Here is a 21,824-nt window from a genome sequence, read left to right as displayed (position 1 = left end):
GCAAGGCACTACTGTGTTTAAAGGATACCATTGTCACAGTTTCAACTATTTCGGTATTTTTTTACGTTTTAAAGTCACAGTTAGAAGCTAAAAAAAAAAATAATAATAAATTGAGGTAATCAAATCATTTCAATACCAAAATATATTAATTGAAATAGTACCAGTATGGTGAAAGGTCTTCATAACACACAGCTATGACCATATAGCATGCAGGACAGTATATAAGTATACGAGGCCTTTGTTCTGCGCTCTCCTGCTTCAGTTTTTAAGGAACAGCTCAATTTGCACAGTAGCACGCCAATTTCCAACACTTATTTCCTTTCTGTTCGCAGGGCATCTCACTTGGAATGACAACTCGCTACGCCGGCCCCAGAGGAATCAGCCCTGCCAACACTGATTTTTTCGAGAGCTGCACAAACTGGAGTTCTTAAAAAGAGTTCAGCAGAGCAAAAAACAAGCTACAGCATCGTCATCTATCGTTCCATCAATTGCACTTAAACCTACTCCGTTACTGACTTACAAGCGGAGACAAGGTGCCAACGACGTGCCCGCTGTCTCCACCGCTGGTGTTCCTTCTGACGTTACCACTACTCTAGAAATATGGCTTTGCGGGTCAGGTAACTCCTACTGAAAAGGGGCCCGCTGGGTTTACACTAAGCTCATTGGCAAAGAATTAGAATTCGTTAACAATTTTCTAATGCCCCTTTTATTGCCGTATTGCGACCAGAATTTTGTACTCTAATGATTCTGGTCTGATAAATAGCTTCATGCAACCAAGTGTACTTAGTTTGTAAACACCTGCCAGCCCCCCAAATCCACTGCTAGCTACGTTTGCTCTACCAGGCACTACAGTATATTAAGACTAAAGTATAGCCATGCATAGATAAACTCACGAGCCTTACCATGATGCTCTATACCTGCAATACGGGTTACCCCGGAACGCCGAGAAACACAAACTAATGGCTGGCTTTTACGGTACTTCAACAGGATACAAGGAGTTTATAAAGTCTCGTGGTGTGCAAAAAAAAAAAAAAAAAAGAAAAACTCTTAAATTCAGACAGCTTTTTAAATCTAGTAGGAAAGCTAGTAACGAAACCTTATCAACACCTATATCCCAGCGTGCAGCACCTGGAATTCCACCTCTGCACTGCATAACCACCACAGCGCAGGCACCGAGCCAGCTAGTAGCAACGTGTACTGAAAGTTCACCTAAAAGGTGTTTCAGTTTTTGACAGGCTTACTGAAATTTCAGCCATTTCAGATTCCAAAGGTAAAAAATATATTTCTTAAGTAAGGCATAAAACTGTATCTAGCCTTAGGTTTGAGGGCAGGAGTTAAATCTCATTTTCCTGCCACAGAAAGAGCCTGCGTGGAAACATTAGAAGTATTTTACGCGTACTGTAAGAAATCATTCATTCCGTTTCTTACTGCTTTACATACATCTGACCAAAAAGAAAAGTTGCAGCTGTATTAACAGATTGAGCTGTTCCTAAGGCAAAGGAATACGAAAATCAAAAATTCCTCCTGGACTGTTTTCACTTGACTAAATTCTGAATACACAGCATGCTACAATAACCTGCTTATTCAAATAAACTTCAATAATTGCCTTTAAGTAGCTCCTAGTATACCTTATTATCCTTCAGTCAGTAGTCTATGACGTCTCACTTAAAATTGTACTAAATTAAGTTAAAGGACAAGTTGTCAGAATCGCTATTATGATATCATTTAGTACACTACAAAGGTTTTGTGGCAAGTACTTAATACCTGGTGTATCAGTTTAGTGAAATGTTATGGCGTGCAAATTCTTCTGAAAGCTTCACAAACAAGTTCTTCCGTGTTTCGAGTGTATCTTTTGATATTTTTTACCTTTGGAAATAAGTCATTTTCATGAAAAGGAATTCTTTAGCTAAAGAATCTCCCTCTTCTCTTGCTTTGCTTATTTTTTACTACTGAAATACAAAATCCTTCAGGAATAATCTTTTAAGCAACAGCAAGTTACAGATTACTGCCGTTCATGTCATATTTTCTAGAACACCAATAACAACACTGGGAAGAAAGCAAGACATCTCCACTTATCTTGTTTCACCCTGAAATGTAAAGACATCTTTTCTACAGAAAAGTCAAAATTTCAACTGCAGATTCAAACTGTGCAGAGGTTATGAGACATGCTGTCCCCTCAGAAAAAAAGCAGATGCCTAAGTGTTCCCCCATTTCTCGCTTTGGGAACACCCTAACAGCAGAAAGATTACGTACTCTTCGGAGTTCTTCAAGTGTTCCCCCATTTCTCGTTTTAGGAACACCCTAACAGCTGTGGGATTAGGTACTCTTCAGAGTTTTCCAAGTGTTCCTCCATTTCTCACTTTAGGAACACCCTAACAGCTGTGGGATTAGGTACTCTTCAGAGTTTTCCAAGTGTTCCCCCATTTCTCGCTTTAGGAACACCCTAACAGCTGTGGGATTAGGTACTCTTCAGAGTTTTCCAAGTGTTCCCCCATTTCTCGCTTTAGGAACACCCTAACAGCTGTGGGATTAGGTACTCTTCAGAGTTTTCCAAGTGTTCCTCCATTTCTTGCTTTAGGAACACCCTAACAGCTGTGGGATTAGGTACTCTTCAGAGTTTTCCAAGTGTTCCCCCATTTCTCGCTTTAGGAACACCCTAACAGCTGTGGGATTAGGTACTCTTCAGAGTTTTCCAAGTGTTCCCCCATTTCTCGCTTTAGGAACACCCTAACAGCTGTGGGATTAGGTACTCTTCAGAGTTTTCCAAGTGTTCCTCCATTTCTCGCTTTAGGAACACCCTAACAGCTGTGGGATTAGGTACTCTTCAGAGTTTTCCAAGTGTTCCCCCATTTCTTGCTTTAGGAACATCGCCCAGTCCCACATACTGAAGTATACCACTGCTCATCAATGCTCCTGTGCAACAAGTTTCAAGGGACATCCAGAGATTAAAGAGGTTTGATTATCTGCACAATGGACCAATTCCACGATTACATTCTGACCTACCAGGAAACATAGTTTTGCTTCTTCTCTTCTTCTTCTTTTACATAATTTTCCACTACTAGCCAGAGATTCCAGGTGACGCTTTTTACAGTCTGGAATTAAGGTGAAGTGGAAGCAAACCTGACAGTACAAACAGCTAAGCAGTTACCATGTTAAAATGCCAACCTTACAGGAATGATCTCTTAGTTTATAAAAGGAGTGCTGAAAACTGACATTTCACTTAATTTTCTAGTTAACCAGCAAGGACAACAGCATTTTTGGTTACTGATAGTAGGTGGTTCAGAAATGTATAGAACGCCCGCGCTTATGTCTTCTGCTCAAAGAGATCATGATACTCTTGTTCTTCTAGTTCTCTGTTGTATTTCTCTATCTCCCTGTTGGCTTCTTCCAAGTAATCGTTCATGAATTGGTCCATTACTGATTTCAAAAAACTAAGGAAAAACATGTATGCAAAGAGCAGTCATTAGAACAGAACATACAGGTTTGAAGGACGTGCCAGTTCAGGGACACTTACTGAAAGCAGAAATTCAATATATCACCTTCCAGGAGTCCCGCAGTCAGACCTAACCACAACTACTCCATACTACTGGGGAATAAAGGAGTTGCGTAACAGGCATTTCCCAGTCAAGAGGAGGAATGTAAGAATAGCAAAACTACAGCAGGTTTGCAGATGTTTACAGCTATTTTGGTTCAGCGGAAGTCTAAAAAAACCTGCCCAATATTCAAATCATCCAGAAGTGGTTAACCAGTGCCTCTATCTTTTATTGCTAAACACCAAGATAGTGGTGGAGAGAAGCTCCAGTGAATACTGATGTCCAAGTTTGCTGTTAGACAATTTTCTGCCAGTATACCATAACTAGGAGCTCACCCTGCAGACAGAAGCCTGCTGGTTTAAAATTTTAAAGTTGTCCCATGGGGCATAGAAAACAACTGTTTGTTCTTATTACAAAACAGAATCACACACTTGGATTTTTGTGAAGTTCATCAAAGGTAAGTGCAAAGTAAACTGGGAATATAAAACCAAATTTTAAATTTTGGTAATAAAGAAAAAAGCAAGAGAGAGTTACGAAAACAAGAAAGAAGAACAGGAATACACTGGAACATTAGTATTACTCTGGCATTTCTTGCCAAAGTCAAAAATATGAACAGATTTAAATTTAAAAAATTAAAATTTCTGGAAAGAAATCCAGAGCACCCTCCTTCAGCTGTAGTTCATGTTCTGTAAGCTGACACCAAGACCAGCAAGGACAGTGCATTTACAAATGTGTATAAACCACAATTGGGTAAGTAAATCATACTGCTCACTAAGCTGAAGTGGGTTTATAATAAGGTTTTACTTGCTTACGTGAGTTTAAAAAATGTGATTACAAAAAAAAAAAATACACCTCCACACCTGATTCAGAATACCCTGTTCATATTCCTGCATTACCTCCAATGAGGTTCTTCTCGTACCAAGTTACAAAATAAGAGCAATCGTTTAACAGCAGCTTCACTGCAAAATATGTGGCAGAAAAAAGGATACTGTAGTAAAACCTAAACCAACCCTGGTTGTTCCACTTACGCGTGTGCACGCACACGCATGCACACAAAATTATATTCATTTGGAAGTTTTATCAGTCATGACCAGGCATTAAGCAATATTACAGCACTATTTGGTTTGAAAAATATTTCTTTGACAAGCTGCGGTCCATAAATTACTCTCTGCATGAGCTCATGTACAGCTTTGGGATTGTTTTGTTGGTTCTATTCTGCGACTTAGATCGTATCTCAAAAAAAGTGTCTTAACAGTGAGCTTTAAATGGCAAGTAGCCATGCATAGGTTTAAAGAACAAAACTTTTCACTTCATCTCACCACCTGCACATCAAACTGGCTCTTCTCTGTATCATCTGCTTTGACAGTCTACATTTCAGATTTGCATAAAACCCCATATTTTAAAGGATACATGGATGGTAATCCATTTTGTCACCAAAAAAATTCACAAATTGAGTCCCGTTGTAAAAATAACCAGCTGGAAGTGGATCCAAGTGGCGTTTCACCTATGTTAAGAAAGAATTTACCGCATGTTAAACAATTAAAACACAAAACTGCTTAGAGACAGTCCTAACAAGCTTAAATAAATAAGAGAAATTCCTTCTGCTGAACTTAACAGCCAGGGAAGAAGGTATGGCTCTTGGCTATAAAGGAGCGCTATGAAACTCTGTACTGTACAGAGTTTCATCACAAACTTGCCCCCGTACTCGGCACTGGTGAGGCCGCACCTGGAATATTGTGTCCAGTTTTGGGCCCCTCGCTTCAAGAGAGATATTGAGCTCCTGGAGCGAGTCCAAAGAAGGGCAACTAAACTGGTCAAGGGGCTGGAAAATAAAACTTATGAGGAGCGGCTGAGGGAGTTGGGGCTGTTTAGTCTGGAGAATGGTGAAGAGGAGGCTGAGGGGAGACCTGGTTACAGCCTACAAATACTTGAGAAAAGATGGTGGGGAGGTAGGGGAAGGGCTCTTTACATTAGTGTTGGGTGATAGAACAAGAGGAAATGGGTATAAGCTTAGTCAGGGGAGATTCAGGTTGGATGTTAGGAAGTATTTCTTCTCTGAAAGGGTTGTCAGCCACTGGAATAGGCTGCCCAGGGAGGTGGTTGAGTCCCCATCCCTGGATGTGTTTAAGAATAGGGTGGATGATCTACTTAGCGATATGGTTTAATGGGGATTAGGGACGGTTGGACTCGATGATCTCTAAGGTCTTTTCCAACCTAGAAATCTATGAATCTATGAAAAAACAGTATGGCAAACGACATCCATACGGACTAGGTGAGTGAGGTACAGTGACACTGATCATAGCCATGTCAAACTCTTAGGAAGCCAACTCCAGAGAGAGCACTTACAACCTAAAGGCAGTTGAACAGGGCAGGATTAGGCATTTGGGATGTTAATTAGCACGTGACAACCTGCACAGCACAGAACAGGGCGAAAAGATGGGGAAAGGCCATTGCAGTAACTAAAAGTCTATGCTTGTCCAATACCCTACATCTCCCTCCACTTTTCAGAGCCGAGTCGAAGCCCTGAGATAACACCAAAATTTATCTCTTGAATCCCTCCTGGACAGCCTCAATTATGGTTCACGTGTATAAAAGGACAGTAAGTGCAGCAATAATTTAGCGCTCAGCATGCCTGTTGTGGCAAGTATAGGAGGGACTCTGTCATACAAATGGATATTTAAGAAAATCAGCAAAAAGGAGGACTCACTATTAATTGCTTCTACTTACGTGAATGTTTTTTATTTCCTGAAGGGTTAGCATTCCTCTGGTTTTCAGGGCTTTCCTCTGAGGTTTCTGTATGAAGAATTAGACCTGTTACATACCTTCTGAGTGACAATGTGATACTACAGATCAGTTACATTAAGAAAAACAAACAAAAAAACCAACCCAAACTACAAAAAAGTAAGTTCTTTCTTGAAAACGTAGATAACAGTAGTGAAATCTATGATCACATGCTATCACGCTCAAGCCCAGCTCAGAATACTCCTTTTAGAAGCACATATTTTAAAAATTAATTTATAGACAGAACTATTCATTTTATTAAGGCACTCACAACTATGTTCTCAAAACAAAAGTAAAAATTAAGTGACCTTATGTAAGGCACTGCTAGAAATGACAAATTCTAGAAGTATTTTAAATAATACCATTTAAATACAGCTCTACTGAAAAAAAAAAAAAAAAAAACCCAAAGAAAATTAGCACAGGAACAGAAAACCAATCTAGTTTTTAGTCCGAAAAGTTTTATAATTCATTCCTTTCATGCAGCACACAGTAACTCTCAGAACTATCTGAAACCTAAAATTAGCCCTGACTAGCACTGTTCAAAGACTATTTCTAGTCTTGAACTGCTCAAAGAGGAAGCACTTTACACTTGAGATGGCATTTAAGTTCCAAGTTTTCATAAAATTAAAACAGTATTTCATAGAGTGTTTTCTTACACACCAAAAGCATTTGACTCCATATATTACCTATGTGATATGTACGGAGCATGAGATACCATCGCAGAAAATGTATACTTCCCTGAAGTAACATAACCTGCTACGAGAACAGAGGTGAGGACCTGAAGATCCTTCGGAACAGCTCCAACAATGGTCTGCAGGAAAACTTTTTTCCTTTCCTACACAACTTTTTAGAGATACTGTGCAAATCCTAAGCCACAAAGAAGTAACCGTGAGTATTTTTAACTAAGAAACGTTCCCAAATGGGCATCACGAAAGGGCACAGTCGGAACTACAGGCTCAGGTTCTAATGAGAGTGCTAAAATATACAATTTGTATGGTTGAACAGTTTCTGTCCACATATATTTCTGAATCAAACCTCAAGATTCAGTTCCTAAGACCTTAATGTGCAGCCTGGCAAAAGTAATACCTGCTGCTATTACTTGGCTGCGTAGCAGTGAACCACCTCGTCCTGCACTCCTGGTCAGGTCACGGCAGTCACTGTGTGAAGTTAGCAAGACATCACAACTGCCAAATGTGCCTTCTAGGCTTCTTACAATGTGCACGTTCTCTGTTCCCTACTCCAACTTCTATTGCACAGGTACATTAGCCATGCAGGAATACATGAAGTCTTACATAGCTGCACACTTGACAAATAAAGCAAGACAAAATGAAAAAAATCTACACCCTCCATTTCAGTGGACTACTTCCAAGGAGGTTTAATTTGGTGAATCAAAACAAATTTTCAGCTTTGCAGTGTTCAGGTACTTCAAGAAGATTTATTTCATACTGCACTTTAGCTTTTGGCAATCACGTCTCAGTTAAATCATGCTGTGTTTATTCTGGACATGCTCCATTTGCTCAAGCGTTCAAAAGCAGATCAATCCGTGAATACACTGTAGCAGATATTAAAACAACACACATATTACAATACACATTTGCAAACTGTTAGTCCTCCGTCTGAAATACATTTACACCCTGGCACGCTCATACCTTGGTAGAAGAGAAAGGAGATTAAAAAAAAAATATATAAGGTTTCATCAAGACACTCAAGATTCCTCCTTTTGTTGTTAAGAAATGCCAAATGATCATACTGAACAGAAGTAAACATGCCCACAAACCTGTTTCGCAGTTTCTCTGAGCCAGTCTTTTATATCCTCTTCCTTAAGAGAGCAGCCAATGAACACAAGGAAGCACTCCTGCTGACTGCTGCAGTCTCTGTTATCGCTTCTTGAATCAGGAGGAGTTGGCCCCTCCTGAACAGGCACAAGGCTTAGTGAATTCGACGGTGTGTTGTGACAGACTTCAATCACTTTATCAGAATCTAACAAGGAGAAGACAGAAGGAAGAAACAGCTTGATAATTGCTAATCTAATGTAACATCAGCACACTGGTGTAGATAGAATAAGTTTCAAATAAGTATACATCGAATACAATCACAAGACAATGCCTAAGTACTAATTTGCCCTTACCTGAAAACTTAACTTTGCCCATGATGTGATAAATGTTTCCAGAAAATGGACTTGGCTTGAGCAACGACTTAATCGCTGTTTGAAAGAGAAGACAAACAAATCATCTCACTTATTGTTTGTATCCTTGGTGTAACTTCTGGTCAGACCTAATGCTACAGGTCTCTAATCCACATCCTAGTGCTTCAGGGAAAAAAGCTGCAGTGTCCTCCAGAGTCCCACTACATAACATTTCTACATGTTCTCATTGCTTTGCTATGGGGTAGGTGGGAAATAACATGTGTTTGGTATAACGAACGCTTACAGTGTGTGTGGAAAGTAAAATGGTGCTCCTTAACACTGTTTTGCTAAGGAAAGAAGGAAAGGCATGATTATGTATCTACTCTAGTAGCCTAACAGAGTTGAGCCTATTTTTCAGTAACTACAAAGAATTATTTGGCATAAAAAGTAGAAGCTGATTGTCACTTATAAACTGCATTTCAACACTACTAAATAAAATTAAACATAAAATAAAAAGCAAACATATGAAGGTAAGTGTCTCAGTCTCTAGAAACCAAAAATTAAATTAGATTTTCATCTGAATAAAATCATGGGTCAATTTTCCAGAGCAGACACTAAAGACAATAATTTACTGTACTTTAAGGAAGGCAAGTTGAATTTTCAATTAAAAGTTTACTTCAGCAGTAATTAAATAAGTGTGCTACGTCAGTGCCTGCCTTTCCCTCTGTTCCTCACTGTTTCAAACTTGGATTGAAATCAAGTCAGTCACAGTTCATTTGTACCTTTACATTTGGTCACAAATCGTGTTTTTTCTAGGGGACGATTAAACCATACACAGATCTGAACCATCGGAGGGAAGACAGACCCAGCTCCATATTTACCTTCATACCTTAAAACAAAAACAAACAACACAGCTTCAACACGCAGGAAACACAAAAGTTAGTGCTTTTCATCTAACAGACTTCTTTAGAGGAACACCTATTATTTCACTACAGGTAAGTCTTGCTCATAGGATAAAAAATACTAAGCTTTCTTCTCTAAGATATCCATGAAAATGGAATATTAACAGTATTAGGTTGTTTGCAAAGATCTCAGGGCTCCTTTTGATGCTCTTCCTGATGCAATTTTTTTTTTTTCTTACACACTACCTACATACTATTCTGGCATACTATCATCAAATAGATTAACAGTTGTCCGAAAGTTTTTTAATACTTTCTTTTTCCTGCTTTCTCTCTCTTCCTTTGGCTCCATGCAATCCATGAGCAGCTCGGACATCCCAAGCTTTGTACCAGTTTACTTTAGGAGCTTTACTCGCGTTCAATTTAGAGTAAGAATTATGAATAAAAAGACATACACACATAGAGGACTGGCAAGGTATGGTAAACAGATCGTGCTTCCAACACCATAAATGTAACTAGAAAACAGTCAGCCAGGAGTTATATTGGCTGAAAGGTTTACGTTTTCTGCCAAATAGGTGCAGCACAGATAACTGCAACAAGATGTGTAAAAAACCCCAAACCATGAAAAATATCCCTCAGTATTAGATGGAAAGCTTGGCACCACGTATTTTTGTGCCTTTAGCCCCTGCCAAGACTGCCAATAAGGCTGCTGGCTTTTAAGAATAATTGCTCTGCTAATAGCTAGACTGACACAGCAAGTTCATTCCAGTAAGGCTGAATAGCTGTCAGAATGAAATTACTCTAGTCATTATTGACCTCACCCATCCCAATCCTTCCCAGTTTATTCCCAGAGGGTTCTTTTCTGTTCTTCTGAAAAGCAACAGTAGTCTTGCCATTGATTTAAATGGTGTCCAGAAAGGATTCTTTTCCCCATAAAATGACAGCAAAGGAGTATATACTAATACTCATCAGCTCTCTCAAGAATTATCTACAAAGCTATTACTTGTTCCAAATCGGTACTCTTGAAAAAAAAAATAAATTAAGTTAGTGAGACTTTTTAATCTTCAGGTTAATTAGAAAAATAGTTTTAATATTTCTCAGTCTAGATACTTGCCAGCCAGGATACATCAAATATCGAGCTCTCATCATCCGAGGATTTGAAAAACTGCTTTCTGAGAGAATTAATTCAATATCCTCATTCCTATAAAGAGATAACGATGAAGACTTTTAATTTTTTAAGTGCAATAAAATGGCTGCTATCTGCTACTTACATAAACCAGAATGTGTCAGTCAAAGTAAAATTGAGAGTATTTTTCCCTTAGTATGACAGTAACAGTAACATAAATTATACTCTGCAAACAAAAACATACATTTCCCAATCCCTATATTATATGACCATAAAGGTAAACGGAAGATGCCTTTTGCATGAGAAGCAATTAAGAAAAATCTGCATCTCCTTTGTGCAAGTTACCAGAGTAAAACAAGAGAACACAAGTTTCTTAGTGCTTGTGTCCCATCTGCCAGGTGACAAACACTGGACAGTGATTAACGTTACCTAGTTACAACTCCATTTTCTGCCAAGACGAATGAAACAGCAGGATTTGCCGCTCGGATAAGGCTCTGCAGTTGCATAAGGAGTGGATGCTTCTGCTCTGTAGCATGACTTGTGAAAACCACGTTACTCACTAGTCCTGTGCAAGGAAATCAGAGGAGTTTCCAGAAGTCAGGTATGCAACAGTGAGTAACAAACCATTAAGTAATACAACAGCCATTCTTCTCTTATTTTCCTTCCATCTCACTACATTAACTTTACTAAGAAAAAAACCACAACCCAACAAAAATAAGCAAGAAAGGAACTTTTCATCTCTTGCCTGCTCAGCAAAAACCCAGAAGCCCATGTAACTTTACACATCAACACTGTGGAATAACCAAACGCAGAATTACCATTAACTATTTATTTTGCAACTGCATCTAGAGGGCAGCCAGCTCAGAAGCCCATTCTGTCACAACCTGTAGACACACACAGGAATGCCACGTCCTGAAGAAGACAATCCTTTTCAGTCACTGGAATGACTTGAGGGCAAAGAGGCGGGATGTTGTAATCTGTGGGTTCTTATGATTCAGTGAAAACAATCTTACCAAAAAAAAAAAAAAAAATTAAAGACATGAGCCTACCAGCACAGCATCTGTCACTGAAGATGACTCGACTAATGAGGAAGGCCTGCTTTGCCAAAACACAGCTATACCAGGTCAAGACATTTTTCTTTCAATTAGACAGGCTGTGTAACAGAAGCACTTTAGACTCAGTTAACAAAAAGAATCAATTAATTAAAAGAATAAATTCTTAAGAGAATCAATTTGAGGACTAGTTTAATAAAAAATAATAAGGTTTAAAGCCTCTTGGCAAATTCAATGTGTAGAAAGATAGACTAAATAGCTAAAAAAAAAAAAAATCTGTAGTTTGGACTCTGACAGTTGCTTCTTCCTAAAACAAGAGAAGGGTTTGAGTTGGGCTGTTTTTTGGTCTCTGTCTTTAAAGCAAGACCCCTTAATGATATTCAGACAGCAAGTCTGAACCCACAAGGCATCAAAGAAGATTACAGAGAAAAACAATAGGATAACTATTTGTTCCAAGTCCAAATTCCCCAAAAGACTCAGCTGTGTCACCAGAAAAGGAATTCCTTTTTCAGACTTAACAGTATCCCCTCACTTTGCTCCTAGTGTGACCAGTTTCACTGAAGAAGCAGTTACTCTTCTTAAGCAAAAACTTTCCAAGATTTGAAGATGACAACGCAGTCTTCATGTTATGAAGATGCTTTCTTGCCAGGTATAAGACAAGTTTCATGTTAAATAAGAACCAACTGCTGCTACTGCAGATGCTCTGAAGGCAATGAGAAATAACACATCATCGATCGCAGCCGCCAAGCCTTGGGCACTGGAAGGGACCTCATCAAAGAAAAAAAGCAAGATGACATCGCACTTATCATTGGACTAATTTCAGCGTTACAGGATCTCTGCTTTCCAATTACATCAAGAAGACATTACAGCAGAATGAATTTCAGCCCAGGTCCTCAAAGAGATTACAGAGCCAACTCTTCGGGACTCCCTAGGATGCCAGTATTGTCCAGAACGTGTAAGGAATGCTATTTCTTTGCTCAAAGGGTGCAGCTCCTTTCAAATCCTTTCCTGTAACTACAAGTAGAGTGTAAGACAGAACAGTAAACTCTTAAATATCCCTTAACAATTGAACCAGGGTGCATTTCCCTGCCCCCAACTCATCACTATTTAAAGCAGAACACGTAACGAAGCTCACACCATGAACTGCTGCCTACAGTTATTCCTGATCTTTACAGAAGTCTTGAAAGTACACTAATCCTTCCAGAAGTTTCTTTACATAGACATTTCTATACCAAATGTTTCTGGGCTACTTACATTATACCATATGCTCCCAGTCACTGTTACTTGCATCATTGACCTTTTCAAGTTAGAATTTTAATAATAGCCCAAGCAAATTTCCATCATTAGTATTTCTCTTTTTTTTAATCCCCCACAGAAGCTTCCACTCCAATTTCAGAAACATCTAAGTTTTCTCCAACACACAGTTACTCTTGAGAGAGATGGGGGGAGAGAAGAGCAAGCTAGGAAATTTAAGTGACACGCATGCTTGAAATTGCTATGGAGATCATGCAATTAAGATGAACAGTATGAATAAGCTAATCAACAACCACCACACTGTAAGTGTGCTACACATAGTGGGTTTTTTTTCTTAATATCTCCAAATTTGATATCAATTGAAAAGTCAAGTTTAATTAAAAACTAATAATAGTTATACTTTCTGTGAAGTTGGCACAAAACAATAAAAAGGCTACGTAACTGCCACGAAGCACACATTACAGTCAGAAGCACTGTGCCTTGGAGAGAATAGGTAATTCTCAAGGACTAAGCTGGCAAAGCTTAAAGCTAAGAAGAAAGAGATTCAAGGAATAAAATAGCTAGCAAATAAGAAACCTATGGATTTTGTCTCATGCTCCTCACCCATACTCTTTCTTCATCACTCCTCACTTCATCTGCGCTTGTTTGAGGGGAACTAGCTGTCACTCTTGCTTGTAAACTCCCACGCAACCTTCAAGTAACAGAAAACTGCTCAGAGTCTGTGGAACCTGCAAGCTTTGGCTCTACACACACCTATGTCTAAACCTTGTAGGTGCCAGTACCCCATAAAAACTGGCACTGTGTTAGCAGATACTGAACTGACAGGTAGCATAATCCAGAAGAAAAATAGCTTCCGAGAACTGGAAGATGCCTACACAGCCTCAGTAGCTAATAACTTCGAAGTTTTCCATTTGAATTGTCACTGCCATCTCTGTTTCTATAACATTTTGAAGACCACGCAGTTTTGTTTAATTCCTTGTTTACACACTCAGCTACAAGGAAAAAAAAAAAGACAAAAAAAAAAAAATCTTTGCAGCCTGGGGAATAGCATGTTCAATAGAAGCAGTAAAGAAACAGGAGGGATAGATTAAAAGTACGTATGCTTTACAGAAATAATGGATCCTCTTTGCTCCCAAACGTACGATGGACATATGTAACAATGGTGATGTCTTAATCTGTAAAACAGCTTTATATACAATGCAAGAGATGCCAAAGCCCTTAGACTAGTAAGGTGTCATCGAACAGCTGCTGTGCAAGAAATCAAAAAAGAGAAGGATATTTGGTAGGAGTAAGATGAAAGGAAATTACAGCACACAGATGGTGGCAAGATTTTTTTTTTTATAGAAGTTTAAACAAGCATGCAAATGAGAGACAAAACTGTTAACATCGGTCACTCTGCTCAAAGCTTCATCACTTCTCCCTGATCTTCATTTGTTTCTGTTAGTCTTGTGCCTTTCCAAGCAGAAAGTGTCACGTCATGCTGTCAAATGATGTCATATTGATAATATGCGTAGGTACCCTTTCATTTCATTTAATATCTTTATCAATGATCTCAACAAGGGGATCGAGTGCACCCTCAGAAAGTTTGCAGACAACACCAGGTTGGGCAGAGGTGTTGATCTGCTTGAGGGTAGGAAGGGTCTACAGACAGATCTGGACAGACCGGATCCATGGGCCAAGGCCAATTGTATGAGGTTCGACAAGGCTGAGTGTCAGGTCCTGCACTTGGGTCACAACCACCTTATGTGATGCTACAGGCTTGTGGAAGGGTGGCTGGAAGGCTGCCCAGCGGAAAAGGACCCGGAGGTACTGGTCAACAGCCGGCTGGATATGAGCCAGCAGTGTGCCCAGGTGGCCAAGAAGGCCAAGAGCATCCCGGCTTGTATCAGTAATAGTCTGGCCAGTAGGATTAGGGAAGGGATCGTCCCCCTCTATTCAGCACCTTGAATCCTGTGTTCAGTTTTGGGCTCCTCCCTACAAGACAGACATGGAGGTGCTGGAGCGTGTCCAGGGAAGGGCAGCGAAGCTGGTCAAGGGTCTGCAGCACAAGTGTTATGGGGAGCAGCTGAGGGAACTGGGGGTGTTCAGCCTAGAGAAAAGGAGGCTGAGGGGAGACCTTCTCGCTCTCTACAACTACCTGGAAGGAGGCTGCAGCAAGGTAGGGGCTGGTCTCTTCTCCCAAGTGAGAAGGGATAGGATAAGAAGAAATGGCCTCCAGGTGAGGTTTAGATTGGACCTTAGGAAAAAACTCAATCCTGAATGGGTTGTCAAGCATTGGAACAGGCTGCCCAGGGAAGTGGTGGAGTCACTATCCCTGGAGGTATTTAAAAGACATGCAGATGTGGTGCTTAGTGACACGGTTTAGTGGTGCTTAGGGACATTTAGCATGGCAGTGCTAGGTTTATGGTTGGACTTGATGATCTTCAAGATCTTTTCCAACCTAAACGATTCTATGATTCTATGATTAGAGAAAGCCACACAATAGAAGAGACCTGGAAAGCAGCAGCAAAAGGCTAACCCTACTCACTCCCAAAATTTCCAAGATAGTTACGTGGACAAGGTAACCGCCTAGAAGTTTAATTAATTCCTACTTGTCTATACCCACACTGTCTTGTCTATACCTGCATTGCAAGTTTCTGTTTTCACATTTGTAAAACGCCCAGTACAACACCGTCTTGGCCCACTGATGCTACAGGAACACAAACAATAACATTGGGGTGCATGACAAAAAAAAAAGGACAAATATCTCTCAAAGTGAACGTCTCATTAAATACTGCTATTGTTGCATCAGAAATAAATTCTCAACTATGCAGAATTCTCTACCGTACATGTGTTACAATTCTGCATTTGTCTGCAAAGTTTAAGAATCTCCACCACATTTAAGAATTTACCACATCTCAGTTCAAAGCATACTTTTCCTCCTAAAACTTTTTACACAGAAATCGCCTCTATTCATGTGAAAAAATTTGCTTTACAGGAATAGACTTCTAGCCTATCTGATGTCACATTTTGAATCTGAAAACTAAGTGACAAAACCTTGCAACACTGCCAGAACAACATTCTTCTGATCTCTGGTGTTTTCCCTTCTTTCAGTATTTGGACCATAGGAAAATTAGCTATACTTGTCCTAAATATTTTCTATTTCCTCCATGAACAATGACAAATTCTCACCCAATCAGGTTGGTACAACTGCACTTTAAAACAAGATAGCTTGGGTTTGCGTTTTTTTTTTCTGTCACAAAACAAAAAAAGCATGCTTGCATTCTTAACTTCTCAGTAGTTATTGATAGTTTGTTATATTCTTAATGTTCTCCTGCTCTCTTCAATTTCAACCCTGGCTATAATAATGAGAGTTACCTATTGATCAGTTCCCCAATTTGTAGCACCAACATTTTTCTCCAAATAAGAACAAAATACTAATTAACATAATAGCACCTGCATACTTTCCAGCTTGTTCAGAACTTCATTCTTTTGGGTTCTTTTGCATTTCCTTCTTTTGGGCTCCTTTCACACATGAATGTGAGGTGGCGTAATTCGGGCAGCAAAACAGAGCGCTACAGAGACTAAACAGCCACGAGAAAAGCGCAGCATCTTACTCTCAGAACTGTATTTACATACTGACACAAAAACAACAGTCCTGCAGTTCACTTGGGAAGACGTGTGCGTAAGCTCAGAAAGTCATGCTGCAGTAACTGTGGTCCGACAGCGACTTAAAAAATAAATATGTATCTCAACTGTCATTAGTCCACCCAATTTCAGGCTGAGCTTATAGTCTGCCTAAAATAAAGAGGATCTGACTGGAGAGATCTGTTCTCACACACATCACAGGTACTGGTCTTCATGTTGTGGATCGGCTATACAACCGTCAAAATCAGCTGTAAAGGCGCTATAGTCAAATTTGATTCTGCTCTTGAAACTTAAAAAACTTATTTGACGATAGGTCAGGAAGGATTGGATCCCATTTACGTCAACAGCTGCTCTAAATTCCAAGCCTGACAAGGAGGACGATGCAGTCAATGATTCATTTCAGAGTGAGGATATAAAACCGAATATACAAGTAAGAAAACAGTTCTTCTGCAAGCGAGCTTTTTGTCTGCTGCAATGTCAAATGAACCCTGCAAAGATCCTGCACACTGCATTAAGATGAGGATATGAGGAACAAGGTAATCAGCTCATTTTTCCCCTTTCTAAAATAGCAGAAATGAAAGGAGGGCACCATTTCCTCACACCTCCCCAAAAGAGGATGGAACTCAAATCTAATCCATTTTTCTCCTCAAATAACAACACAGCATGAGTTACAACAGTTCAAGGGAAGCAGTTTAACTCATGGTCTTAGCAAACCCATCCTCCAGATGGAAGACCACCAGAATCCATCATGGTCCATATTCTTATATCTTTTCCAGGCGTCTACGGTGTTTAATAATGTAGGCAGAGAGAGACTGTGCTCTGCACAGATGGTTCTTACCTCCAAGACTTTATCATGATCCTTCAACTACATGCATTTACAGTACACTTATTCGGCCATATGGCTCAGCTACTTGTTCTATATAGCTCATTCAAGAAAAGTGACACATACCTTGTGAACATTGGTCCAAGAACTTGGGAAAAAGAAGCCTAAAAAAACCAGAAGTTTGTATATCAAGAACAGATAAATTATTTAAGTAAAGCATTTACAATCATTTGGACACTGACAGCTAGAGTCTTGCTATCCAAACCATTTCCATGTTTCCTTTTCTCAGTTCATATAACTGGAACATCCCCACAGGTTGTGCCTTTCAGGAGTTTGTCCCCAATAGTTTTGTAGATAGTTTTAATTCTTTAATTGATTTAAAAGCTCATTCCCAGCACGCAATCTATTCTGTATTCTAGGAAGCCAGAAAGGCTTGAACATTATTTTAATTCCTGTTTAAACAATAGGAATTTTGAGCTTGCCCTAAAGTATTGTGCGTTCCAAACATGGTGGGAATTCTTCACGGAAAGACTGTATGTACATAATGCTTTCTGTACATATCGTACCAATTCCTGGTACCATGTCAGACAACTGACAATTATTTTTAAGAGCTTTATCATGGACACAAAAGCTCCAGATATTAGTACTTTATCTGTCCCCCTTCAACTACCTCTTCCCTGCCCCGGCTTGCTATTCAACACAGGGAAGAGTTTCACCCTAGGCTCAGGAGAGAGCCAGATGTCTACCGTAAGAAACTTTCTGAGACAAGAAACGGTTTTGATTTTCTTGACTGCAAAAGCTTCAAGTCGGACATTAAAATCATTCTTCTCAATTCTCACAGTGAACTCACCAAAGCTTCCCCACTGAAAGATTTATCATTGGCAGTACATAGCTATTTGGTAAGTTCTTATCAGAAGAAACTTCAAAGCAAGACACAAATAGTCTACAGCATAGACTAAGCCTCTTCCTTCAATTGCTACTGCACTTCAGAAGACAAACAATGTTAGTCAAAGGATTGCAGGCTTCTGCTGCTATAAATACAACTCAGTACCGTGATCAGGAACACATTAGTAAGGTTAAAAAAAACCCCAAACATCTAGGAATGGAACTTGTCTTTCCTATAGTTATGGAAAGAACAAGTTGAAACAGCACTCCAGCATCAATTCAACAATATTTTATGTAGCCTTTATTATTTATTTACACTCTTTGTCATGGAGATAGAAAGAAGCAGTAAGGTAACGTCTTGTTATTGACTAGTGCAAAGCACAAGGAGCGTATTGGTTAGTGTTTTAAAAATAGCTAGGAAGTTTAAGGAATGCACTTTGATAAAACGATTGGGCAGTTCACCTCGAAGCCGGGATGCAGTTTTATCACAAATAGCAGTGCTAAGAACTCTGAAATTGTAACTGCTTCCACTTACTTTGATCAAATCAGCTGCAAGGCATAATTGCAAAATTTAAGTATCGTAATTTTACAGATAGGTCTATGAAATTAGTTCAGCGTTTGTTGAAGTGCAGAGCACGTACATATACTATGAGAGAGCAACCATACCACATCATCTTAAAATGTCAGTGACTTGGCTTTGCTACTGTTTCCTCCCCACCCTGCCTTTGCAGTAACCCAGGATATCAGATTTTATACTTGCAATGCTTTTGCTTCCGTCCTTTGTCATTCTCTTCCACTAAATTTGGGACTGCTTCCCATAAGTTCCATATTTTAAGTCTGTAAAGTCTTCATTTAGTATCCAAAAGTCAGGACACAATCAATAACACAAACTGAGACACGTCTCAATTTTTAGTCATGCTTACAAAGAGATTGTAGAGAAAGAATGATTTAAAAAGCACATGAGAGGACAGTTGGCTGCCCAGATTTTACAAAGTCCTCAGCCTTTGGGAGTACAGGTATTTAAGCAATATGGTAATAATAGTCTTTGTTTATTCTTCCACAGGCTAAACTTTTATTAATATGATATACAATTATATACCTAGTGGAAACCGAGTGTCATCATTATAAGTCAAATAGCACTTCAAAGTTCATCCAAGATGGATTTCCTAGCAGTTTTATGAAATTTAAGACAGTTCAAGAGCATTTAACCATCTAATTATTATAAAAGGGATCTCAAACATACCTATCTATTTTCAAACTAACAAAACTATCTTAAACTATACCTATGTTCCATATAGCAACTCAGTGGCTCTACACAAGTATTAACTGCTCCAATGATGAAAGACGACTTCACATCTGGGTCAGGATGAGTTTGCAGAGCCTGTACAACATCAATAACATCAGTATATCTGTAAGAAAACAAAATGGAATATGGTTTCAGAGAAACAAAATGACACACTTCAACATCTAGTAAATAAATTGCTTGGAAGAAGGTTAGATTCTGAAAAAGCCTACCAAAATAGTTATAAAGCAGTTCAAAACTTGGCAAATTCAGACATTAAGTAGACTGCAAGTAACATGAAAAATAAATTATTTACAACTACAGAGAAAAGCAATATAAACTTTGCATTGAACAACTGAAAGGTCTGGCTTTCTGGAAGCACAAAAAGCATAATGGAGATACAAGCATGTTACCCCTTCTGTAAAGCCTATTAAGCACTAAGTTTGATTCAAGTAAAGAGAAAAAAAATGTAATCCCTCTCACTTCTATCAGCATTCCAATTTAAGCATGCTTCTTTAATTAACACATCCATTTTTAATCAGTACTCTACACACTGCTGTATCATACTTCTGCTGGATAGCAAAGTTTAAGCGAACCTGAATTTTTATTCCAGATTGTTTATTACTCAGCCAGTTACAATCTTCTCTCAAAACTCTACTGTCAGTTACCCAGTTAATGGATTATTTAGAGAACTCCAGCTACTTTAAAGCTATCTACACCAACACTCAGCTAATCAGAAAGAACGGAAAACCTATAATTAGCCATTCCTGAAGCCAGTGCTGCTACTACGAGATCAGTTATTTTGCACATCACTGGACTTTATACTATGAACTTTAAGAAAAACAAAATATCTGACTAACATGGAAAAAAAACAATGCTTTTTAGCACTATCAGAATGGACCATAATGAAGAAAATGCTAAGCTCCATTTACATGCCCTTAGTGAAAAAGATGAACAGTTGGTAGCCTGGGAACCAAAACCATTCCAGCCAGGTTAGGGCAGTACTTCCCTCAATCTAGTTTATGGTACCTGCTAATAATTCAGAAACAGAGTGGGCAAACATGCTGCAGATGATACTAGTTCTCAAATGTTACACTTGAGATAGAAATGTCAAACAGACATGGCTCAGCGTCTTCACCTTTATTGCACAAGAAAACTGGCACATATCTGAAACATGTTTATCAGTCTTACTTCAATATCACCTCCTGCTGTATCAAGTGAAATAGCTTATTTTTGACAGCCTGCTTTCTGCTAGTAGTTTCAGAAGTCATAATCTTTATGGAGCCAATCATTCTGAAGTACCGAAACTCGGAACGTACCATATGAGAAGTGATGTGCAAAAATTGCACAGACATTTATTTGGATAGCAACTCACACGCATGTAACATTGCCTCTCTTTCTTCTCATCTTTACCAACTGGAACTTCAAAAGTTTGTGTCACATTTTTTGTATCTAATACTGCCAAAGAATCCAAGCAAGAACTTTGCAGAAATGCAAAGAAAAAGCAAGCATCTATGCACACGAAGATGTTACATACTGGCAAAAAAGCAAAGCTTGGTTCTTATGCTTACTGTAGCACACTTGTTCTGTTTAAAAAATTCATTAAGAGTCACAGCAGCTTAGGCTTTTAAGTTTCTATTTGGAGGCAAAAATATTGCAAATTGAATGGACCATTTAATTCTGGAAATGAGGAATGGATTTATTAAAGATTCTCTTGCACTCACTGATCTTTCAAAAGTTTAAAGTACTGTAAGCACTTGAGAGATACAATTATAGTCTTTATATGTCACACCATATCACACTTCCTAAAATTAATTTCTATTCTGAAGCAAATCAAATTACAGTTTATTAAAATGCACTCAGTCATCTAATGCCTTAAAGACAATAGATCTTCCCCTCAAAGAAACAGGGAGGTGCTCCACCCCCATTTTTCATCAAAACAATTTCAATGCTTTAGCAAACTTTCAAAGAAAGCGATACATGAAAGGTAGGGCGAGAACTCAGCTAACACACTTTCTGCATTCTGTAAGAAGTTGTGCATTTATTCCATGTTTTTTTGCTTTGTTATCAGCAAAATACAGGTCTGTTGGGAAAAAGTAGTGGGAATTCTTTTGTGTACTAACAGGGGCTAAAACACACAACACTCCCTCTATATATTAAGATAACGCTATAGCAGGCAACATCCAGTAATATTCACCTGCAGCTCTGGAGTGCAACTGGCAACCCAACCTGAAGCTCTCTCTGCTCTACTGCCCCCACCTAATATTTTAAAGACAGGTAACAGATAATGCTTTAAAGACAGATAACCAGTACTCCAGCAGTCTTTAAAGACAGATAACCAGCACAAAGACGGCTCACCAGCCTTTGAAGGACAAGTACCTCTCTATTTAGGACTTTGGTGGTGGGAGGGGGAAACAAAATAAACCACATACAGCTG

The 21,824-nt window shown here is 39.0% G+C and overlaps 1 protein-coding gene across 1 annotated transcript in view; it reads right to left on the bottom strand.

Moving 5' to 3' along the window:
- Nucleotides 1-2,566: 2,566 nt before the first annotated feature.
- DNAAF9 (dynein axonemal assembly factor 9) overlaps nucleotides 2,567-21,824 on the bottom strand; it is a 75,583-nt gene continuing 56,325 nt past the window's right edge. The window contains 10 exon segments of the mRNA XM_086612024.1: nucleotides 2,567-3,417; nucleotides 4,944-5,037; nucleotides 6,261-6,326; nucleotides 8,092-8,294; nucleotides 8,443-8,517; nucleotides 9,222-9,328; nucleotides 10,453-10,539; nucleotides 10,894-11,029; nucleotides 17,347-17,384; nucleotides 19,389-19,514. Of these exon segments, the coding sequence (XP_086468150.1) occupies nucleotides 3,305-3,417; nucleotides 4,944-5,037; nucleotides 6,261-6,326; nucleotides 8,092-8,294; nucleotides 8,443-8,517; nucleotides 9,222-9,328; nucleotides 10,453-10,539; nucleotides 10,894-11,029; nucleotides 17,347-17,384; nucleotides 19,389-19,514 (1,045 nt within the window). The 3' untranslated portion in view covers nucleotides 2,567-3,304.

Source organism: Tauraco erythrolophus, chromosome 5 (assembly GCF_009769465.1).
Source record: "Tauraco erythrolophus isolate bTauEry1 chromosome 5, bTauEry1.pri, whole genome shotgun sequence".
In the NCBI taxonomy this organism is placed as follows: Eukaryota; Metazoa; Chordata; class Aves; order Musophagiformes; family Musophagidae; genus Tauraco; species Tauraco erythrolophus.
Note: the sequence above shows the minus strand (reverse complement) of the source record. Positions and strands in the feature narration are given on the sequence as shown.